The sequence below is a fragment of the Otolemur garnettii genome, unplaced genomic scaffold, assembly GCF_000181295.1.
Source record: "Otolemur garnettii isolate 467f Iridium unplaced genomic scaffold, OtoGar3 scaffold00079, whole genome shotgun sequence".
In the NCBI taxonomy this organism is placed as follows: domain Eukaryota; kingdom Metazoa; phylum Chordata; class Mammalia; order Primates; family Galagidae; genus Otolemur; species Otolemur garnettii.
Window position 1 is genome coordinate 5,070,851 of NW_003852474.1, and position 9,399 is coordinate 5,080,249.

The following is a 9,399-nucleotide window of genomic DNA, read 5'->3' on the forward strand; positions in this document are numbered from 1 at the left end:
CAGTGCTTTCATTCTGAACATAGTCCTGAATATAAAGTTCAAAACATATGAACTAAGACAAGAATGTCTAAAATCAGCAACTATTAGTCACCTCTATATCCCCTACTTTAGTGTCTGACACTCAAAGATGTCCAGTGCTACTGACTCGTGAAGTTTCTTGTTCAATGGACTATGGAAACTTCTCCTTAACTTTAGTTCTGGTGCTGTGGAAATTCACTCAAAAACATGCGTACACACACACACACACACACACACACACACACTTAATTTTCCCTACAGCAATAATATATTCCAGTATGGAAATGAACAGAATAATATTAGAAAACAGAGTATTTCATCCGCGCTCTAAGTATTGGCTTCTCAGCCTCTCCTGAATACACAGTGAAACAGGAGCATAAATAATTCCTTTGCACCAAATTAGGTTTTGAAATATTAGGAAGGTCCGTGAAGGGGAAAACAATTCTAAGAAATATCCAGAAGACATCTTTCTAAATAGCTTATAAAACAGGGGAGATGACAGATACAAATTCACCTCACATTATTTCATTTACCGCTCAGTCAGAAGCACACATGTAAAACAGTCTCAAGGTAAAAATAAACAGCAGCAGCAGTGGGCTCTGTGAACACCCAGGATGCGCTGCTTCCAGCATCTCCCCAAAGACACTCAAGCTAGTGAAATCCTGCCTCCTGCTTTCCTACCTAAAAGACTGGTTACATTCTGAACCCAAACGCAGGTCTCTTCTGCTACACCGGAAGATGTTTCTTTCTAATCAGATTCTTCTATTAACTACCTGCTTATTAAATACGTGATGTCATTCTGGAACAGGCTGGTCCACCTAAGACACAGCCACAGCTGGTGTACAGGAGGCTACAGAATCTGAAAGGCAAAAAGAAGAAGAAAGGAGAAGGAGAGATGGATGGAAGCAGTGGAGGAGAGAGGAAAGGGAGGATAGTAGGAAAAAGTTAGGTAGGCCAAGTTTCGCAACTGTTTTACAAATCATTAGGGTGGGGGTTTAACCCTTCAGCTCCCCAGCTGCCTATCCTCTCTGCCTCTTTTCTGCCTATCCTCTCTGCCCCTTTTCCTCTCTGCGTGTCTGCCCATTTCTCTTCAGCAAACAAGGAAGGCACTGAGCATGCTCAGCAAGCCCTGTGCCTTCACTCCCATTAACCTTAAATTCTGTTTTAAAATGGCAAAAGAAAAGAGTGCAATTAGCATGAAGTATGATAGGAATGTCTAAGCTCAGTACAATTTAAGCCCAGAAAAAATTACTACTTTTATAAAAGAGATGCACAGAGATGTGTAATTTTAATTGCATCATTATACTGTATCCCCTGGACTAACATAAGTACAGTAATTACAACGTGGAAGTGACACACTGCACTTCAAAGGGGCGGGTGGGTCTGCATATCTGTGATCTACACCACACAGAAGGAAGGATCAGACATGGTCAGGGTTTGAATAGCATATAAATTATCCTGCATTAGAAAATGGGGTGTCGCTTCCGAGAACAAACAAACCACTGTGGATCTATCCCTTCATTTGCTATGGTAGGATAATGGGCGCACATGGTAACTTTAGATGCCAAAAATGTCGATTATCTTGTAATGTCTTATTTAAGGGTCGATTGATTGTTTTGGTAAACTATGTGCAATAACAATATGAGTTTAAACGTAATAAAGGAACTTCCTCTACCCTAAGTTGTCAAATAAATGTTCACTTTTAAGTTGGAAATAAACACAATGTTTTTGTTTTTGTTTTGCAGTTTTTGGCTGGGGCCGGGTTTGAACCCGCCAATTCCAGTATAAGGGGCTGGCGCCCTACTCCTTTGAGCCACGGGCACTGCCGAATAAATGCAATGTTTTTCATCCATCCACAAACCGCAGCAGAGAATAGCCTGCACTATTTATCATAAGTAAGTAGCCCTATTTGTCTCTGATTTCCAAATTCCCAGAACAAATAGTCCCATGATCCTGTCTTCATACAAGGCCAGTGACTTGATGCAACTGAGGCCTTCAAACCCCACAGATTCTAGGCTTCACTAACATTTCAGACACACCAGGATTTTAACCCCATGCAATTTTTCAACCATCCCCTCAAATGCTAGATCGTAGAAGAATTCCAATTCCTGCCTGTGAACATCAGGCAAATTGATAAATTTAGATAGCTACTTAGTGAGTGTTCTAGAAAACTTACACATGTACATGGGCAGGAGCATCTGTGTACGAGACACTGAGACCTACAGTACAGTTCAAGGTCCTCACCCAAACTGTTGCTAGAACAACACTCCTGCGAAAATAGACACTATGTCCCACCCCCACACTCTTTTTAGGGACCTTCTAACTAGCTGATCATACATTTTCAATGACACTGGTCACAGAACAGTGAGGAAACTGGAAGTCATACAAAGGATATGAATAGCAGCCTGGAACATTTCATTACTGGGTCAACCTGGATTAATACGTTGCTTTATTTAGGTTCTTTGGGAAACAGAAAACCACCCAACCTTTAACACATGGCTTTTCCGACAAGGGGCTCTACTCTTCTCGGCCTGGGGGCTTTAATGTCTTCCACCACAGGCCTAATCTGCTCCCAATGCAAAAGTGCTGGTAGGAGGTGAAAAACAAAATAGTCTGTATGCAAAAGATCACTTCACTTCACTTTCATAGGATAATGGGCGCACATGGGAGAGAAAACTTCAGGAAAAACTACCCAGATGGTAGGCAGCGCCTGTGGCTCAAAGGGGTAGGGCGTTGGCCCCATATGCCGGAGGTAGCGGGTTCAAACCCAGCCCTGGCCAAAAACTGCAAAAAAAAAAAAACTACCCAGATGGTTGTAGCAACAAAACTTTAAATACATGTAACAGGTCCTATCATATAACCTAGTAAATATTTGTATCAAATACAAATATTTGATAAGTATTTGTCAAGTATAGAAAAACGTAAAGCCATTCCATTACTAAGTACTTCCCACTGACCATACACAGGGCATGCCCATAATGTAATTTTCAGAAGCTACAAAAACATCCATACCTAATGAATAGCCTCCTTCAAAGAAACTTCCAGAGGCTAACATGGGATACAAACACTACCATTTTTTAGCCCAGTTGTAGAGCTTCTCAAGAACATACTTCAGAATCAGTAGAATGAGATGCTGTGTCTTTAATAAATAGATAATTCCTTGGTTTATACATTTCTTGCTTTATAATCATACTGCTGCTTTAAAAGCTAAGCTAAAATTACAAGAGTAAGTCCCCATGCATTGAATTGTGCTTTAAATGACTTTAAACCATTATCCCAAATCAAATCTATCATACAAAGCATTTCTATGATTAAGATTATTTAAATGAGCATGCATAAGTAACTCCAGAACTCCCAGAGTAGTTGGGGCTGCAACCTTATTGGCATAATCCTACAGCCTGCCACCTGGACAACTCCAAATGGGTATCAAACTAATAAAATTCTTGGTATCTGACCAAAATCAACAGTTTACTGTCAAACTTCAGATGAGACTCCAAATAATTTTTAAGCAGTTTTCCATCTCCGTACCTGATCATCTTAGTATAAATTTGGCCACAGACATTTTCATTTCTTCGTAACAAAACGTAAGAAAAAAATTTATTTTTAATTTTTCTTAAAATAATAAGAAAACCTAGTCTTTTACACAACTTATTTAACTTTAATATCTTAGCTAAGAAGACGTGAATTCAATGAAATGTAATTCATCGAGTGCTTTTAACGAAGAAATACTTACGCCATGATGCCAGAGAGGTGAAACATTTCGGCTGTTATGTAGGACAAATAACTGTACAGGAAAACAAAGAGTGGCTCAATCACTCGGATATTATGTGTGAACCGAGTAGTAAATGCCGCTATAAATCCCAGGAAGATGCCAATCAGCACCCCACCGATTCCCACAACAAAGAAGTTAGCAATTCCTGCAAACACATCAATGGTCTCAATGGTTTTCATCTGGCAAAAGGACTTGAATAAGTTGTACAGGACCTGCAGAAGAAAAAAAAAAAAACACGCTGTCAGGATGCTTTCCAATTTCTCCATTATCATTCTGGTCACAAACACGTCTACCTGATCTTCTAAAGTGAGGACACTGCTCCTGTGTACCCACGTGGATGGTAAGTGACAATGCTATGCATTCATTTATCTCACATTTCAGTGTCACAGCTTTAAAGAAAACTTCTTAGAAAAAATGAGTTGTCAGAATTATTATTTCTAGAAGTAAGGGAGAGAAGATTTCAGAAGTAGTTATAACTACTATAACTACTAAAAAGTTATAACTACTCCTAAAACATTAGTTTTTCCAGATATCTAAAGGTTATTCTGAAATATTTGTTTGCTATCCAGTACACCTACTGGTATTATCAATGGTTTGGAAGATAGTATGTCCCAGAGAAAAGTTGTCAGTGCTTCTGTGAGTGTATTTACCTTAGAAGGTCCTACTGTGGAGCACACCATAGATGCACCCACCCATCAGTACAGGTACCCAACCTGAAGCCATCCTCCTCCCAGATCACCAAGGTCCTCCCTCCAGACCCTATCTCCTCCCCCACTCGTGTACATACATCTCATTTAATAAAAAGACCCAAGGAGATTTTCTTCAAGCAAAGAGGCAGCAAAGTCCTGTCTGCTTGTGTGTTTGTGTGTGTCTCTGTGTGTGTCTGCTGTGAATTCACGCATACCGTGTGCCTCTAGGGCAACGGTTCTCAACCTGTGGGTCGCAACCCCTTTGTAACAATGAAAATACATCATGGCATTAGGAAGTTTGAGAACCACGTAAATGAGACTATACTGGGATCGGGTGTCTTTACATAGCCTTGGTTTAAGGAAGGCTTCAGGAATGCTTGGCACTTCACGTCTCCTGAGCAACGTTTCCCAGCATACGACTGGGGCCCCTGCCGCTGAGCCAACTGAATGGAGAGTGATGGTTTCAGCCATACCACTTTTTTCACAAAACCAGCGAGCGCAGCACAAGGCAAGGAGACGGCCTGCTCCTTTTCACTGTGCTATTTACAACTCTAGAGCATCCGGAATCTCCAGGAGACCCAGCTGACAAGGACATTGGGGACGAAGGCTGTGCTACACCCTCACTTGCGTTCTGAGAAACTCAAAGTTGTTCCCAGTTGTCCAAGGTCAAATGAAAAAAATGTCAGAGGCATTATTAGAATCCAGGCCTCCTGACCTGGTTAAGTTGTTCAGCCAGGAGGGAGGGAGTCAGAGCCCTCCAGCTACCCAGTGTGTGGCCCAGAAAATGCCATTTCACACTTTATCTACTTCACTCTGGTCATTTATGTAGCCTGTTATGTTACAGGTTTTACTTGTTTCTTTTTTCTCTCTTTTCTGCAGAATTATAAACTCCTTTTGCTTATCCAAGTCATTATAATATATATCTTCCATGTTGCCTAGTCAATGACAATAAGAGTCTGCTGGTTTTGAAAAAATAGAATAGAAAGCAGTGAGCTGTTCTTCTCTCCTGATTGTTGGTACAGCACTCAAAGGCACTTGGTATTTCTTGAACCAATAAATAACGTTCAAAAATTAAATTTAAATAAAATAAAATAACTCGCTCCCCTGAGGACTTGAATATTTTGAAGGCATCATCATTTGCCAGACAGAACAGAAACTAATCAGCACCCACTTCCTACATTCAACAGGCAGCTTGCGGCGGGCATCAGATTTCATTGGGATCAACATGGCACAAGTGCTTCCCGAGAGAGGATCAGAGATGTGCTATATATACCCCCAAAGAGCCAAAGCCAAGGGGACTGTCACAGGCATCCTGGAGTAGACAGAGGGTTTCCTAGCCATCTGATTCTCAGTGGACAGCCTCCCTCCAGGGTTCTGTCCCCAGCCTCCAGCCTGCACTGCACCCGGGAGGCTCATCCCTCCCTTGCCTTAATCTCCTCCAGCCACTGCAGGATTTACTTCCTTTAAAGGCTGCCATTCCATTGGCCATGCCCATGATTAAATTCTGTGACTGCCTGACTTTAGAAAGGCCTAACCATCTCAGGCCACCTGATGTCCAACACACTTTAGTCTGTTGCTCCACAAAACACACCTCATACTTACTCATTCCTGCCCCTGCTTTTCATTCATGTCATCTCTCTCAGCAGAAACCCAACTGCTACACCCAGGGAAACTCTATCTTCCAAGCTGCTGTTCCTCCCAAGAGCCCTCCTGAACTCCCATAGCCCTTTCCTCTGACCTCCTGCAACATGGATGACCTCCCAGACCCCTCAGCAGCCTGTGGAGTCAGTGCTGCCTCCTGAGTGCCTCACGCCACCAACAAAATGAGAAATCCATTCTGCACAGAGCTGAGTCTCCTCTTCCCTGCTCAGCTCCCCAGCCTACCCCGTAGGGCTCATGGAAGAGCTTTCCCAGGGGAGCTTAGGCATTCGTTCCTGCAGACTAACTGGCATCAGCAGATGGGTCAGACATTCCTAATCCTTTCAAAACCATTTTCCTGGCAGCTCGATCCATCAGATCTCTCAGAGGTCTTTCCGGTTTTAAATATCCCTTCAGATTTTACATTGAGAAAAGCTAAGTCACGGGCACTTTGCTTTCAGCACACTGGGCAGAAGCTCTATTTTGATCATCCCACTGCCTGAGATGCCACAGCATTACCGTGACAACCAGAAAGCTTTCCATCACCTACCTGCTTTCCACCAAACCTGACACCCAGAGATCTGCAGGAGATAGCGTTCCTTTAGTTACAACTGGCCATAACCACATACTTATTCACTCCAGTTAAAGCCTTTAATTTTATCACAGGGGACCCTATGCAGGAAAGTGCTTTGGATTTTAACTTATATGTATGTATGTATTTTGTATGTGTGTGTGCGCGTGTGTGTGTATGTGCATAAGATATGTGGGCTACAAATACACGTATGTGTCTGCTCAACTTGATACTTGTATTTTTAAATTACAATACCAGTGAGGCTTATTTACTATGGGCTAATTTGACAGCCGATAGCTTTGAAATCATTCAAATGATCAAAGGTATACTTTTTAGGATTATTTTTCAATACATAGATATAAATGTAAGAATTATATATTTTGAACTATGGTTTAAAATGCATGCTAATTCTTTGACTTCATGTAAAGCAGGAAGGCAAACTATATACATCGTATTTTTTATCAGAATGACTACATTCTAGTAAAATAGTGTTCAGACAGCTTCTTCTTACATGAAACTATGAAGGATAATCACTTTTTGCATAAGGAATTTTAGATCTATTCTGCTATTTGCAAAATCAAATTTCAAGTCATCACTGCTTACTCTTCACTTTGCTAAAGTTAAATTCTACTCCAGAACAGAACACACAGTGACTGGGCCACCGTAGTATATCACTGGCTTCTTTCTACAAAGCCAGCTCTCTTTAACCAAGACTAGTTGTGGGCAGATAAGAAACTCTTTAAGTCTTCTTGGAAAACGTGTTAGAATACTCAGTGGTTGCATCCACATGTTCTGGAAATGATGTTGGAAATTACCATGTGAATATAAATCATTTGATTATTGACTATGTGACAATAGTAGGACTTCTCAGATAACTGAGAACCTGAACAATCTGGAAATCTGAAAAAGTTTCCCTAAAGCATGTGTTACAAGGAAAAGCACAAACATCCTATTTCAAAATCATACCTTTTTATTCCCACAGTTTACTATTTCTCCAGTTAATTCTAATCGATTGTAGCCTTGGACAACAGCATGAAGAATTTTGATCTGCAACATATATATTATCAATTTCTCTGGCTTTGGGACATTTTTATGATAGGTTTTCTTCCCTTCAGCTTTTTTAGCTCAGCATTGAATTTATCACGATTTTGGAAAGTAGTTAATTCCTCTAACCTACAGTTTTGCCCATCCTCCAGACTCTAGTTTTAATGTGAATTCTCTCACATTAACTTCCATCCTTCTATCTGTAAGTCCTAGTGACTCACTCTTTTTAATACCCTTCCCTAGTCTATGAGTTCCTTAAACCTTTCTTAGGGATAAGAGCAAATGAAGAAATCAGAGAATCTTCACATCTGTCAATCATCTCCACCTCTGTTCTCAGGGTAGCTGACCAAGAGGCAAACTTATGATTTTTTTACAGTATTGTTCCAATTATTACTAACACATGCTCAATTCTGTACACTATTCAGCCGGTTCAGTTAGAGAAACATCTAGTAGTTTATTCTTCGGCATTAGATAGGCTGTCCCCTGGGCATGTTCTGATGTCCTAAGGGTCCAAGGACACATAACTTACTGAGGGAGGCTCTTTCAGATGAAACCACTACAGACATTCTGACCTACAGGCTCTGGCCATGGACAAAAAGGCCTCCATCTCTAAACCCCAGCCATAGCCATTCTCTGTCCTTGACCTCCTTCCCTGTGGGAATGGCAGGGTCTCCCTTTGGCCATTGTCCTCGCCACGGGTGAAGATCAGGCTCCCTCTCTATTAACCGTCTAAGAGCACAGTTGATAGCTTCATAGCTTCATTCGCCTTGACAGGAAGCACAGCATGTGCATCTAGATTGCCTGCTGCCTTGGCACACCCCAAACAGTGCCTTAGCCAGACCTTTTCCCCACATCTGATTCTAGACAAACTCAAAGAACCGACCACAGAGATGGTTGACTAAAAATCATATAAGGAGCAGAAAAGAAACATGAGGGTATGACATGTCATTCTGAAACGGACCTAACTTTGCGGAGCTGACCTACAAGGCATGCAGCAAGGTGTTCTGATTTCCCTGAGCACTTCCCTTGACCCTAAATAGATTCCCTCCAGGACTCCACATTCAAATGTCTGCAATCTCCCTCAACAAGGGTAAAATGTATATATCCAACATAAGCCACAATGGAAAACTTCATGGTTCCGGAAGTTATAAAGTGTCTTCACTATTACAGCAGTTTCCCAGTTAAAATTTAATATTGGTGAGTTAATGACTGATCAACCAGTTAATGAGCAACGGCACATATGAAGTGTGTTTTGTTACTTGAGTGAGGCCACAGCCTTAAAATAGCTGTCTTAGCAGCTATTCTAAAAATCATGATCAATAAATCATCAAAAAATTATTTTCTACATAATGTGCACATGGAGTTAATGGATATCCCTTAGAGATATTTTATTCAGCTCAGGGATCTGCTTTTACAGTCAATATAGACTAACAGAGAATAATATTGGTTTCTAGACTTTTAAATGAGTGAGGAATAACATTTTAATGATAGCAAATGGAGAGAGTATTAAAAATTAAGTTATCGGCAACACCTGTGGTTCAGTGGGTAGGGCACTGGCCCCATATACTGAGGGTGGCGGGTTTGAACCTGGCCCCAGCCAGCTAAAATAGCAATGAGAATTGCAACAAAAAACAGCCAGGCGTTGTGGCAGGTACCTGTAGTCCCAG

The 9,399-nt window shown here is 41.2% G+C and overlaps 1 protein-coding gene across 1 annotated transcript in view; it reads right to left on the reverse strand.

Moving 5' to 3' along the window:
- Window positions 1-9,399, reverse strand: part of SLC9A2 (solute carrier family 9 member A2) — a 100,751-nt gene that overhangs the window by 55,619 nt on the left and 35,733 nt on the right. The window contains 1 exon segment of the mRNA XM_003794322.2: window positions 3,752-4,002. Within this exon segment, the coding sequence (XP_003794370.1) occupies window positions 3,752-4,002 (251 nt within the window).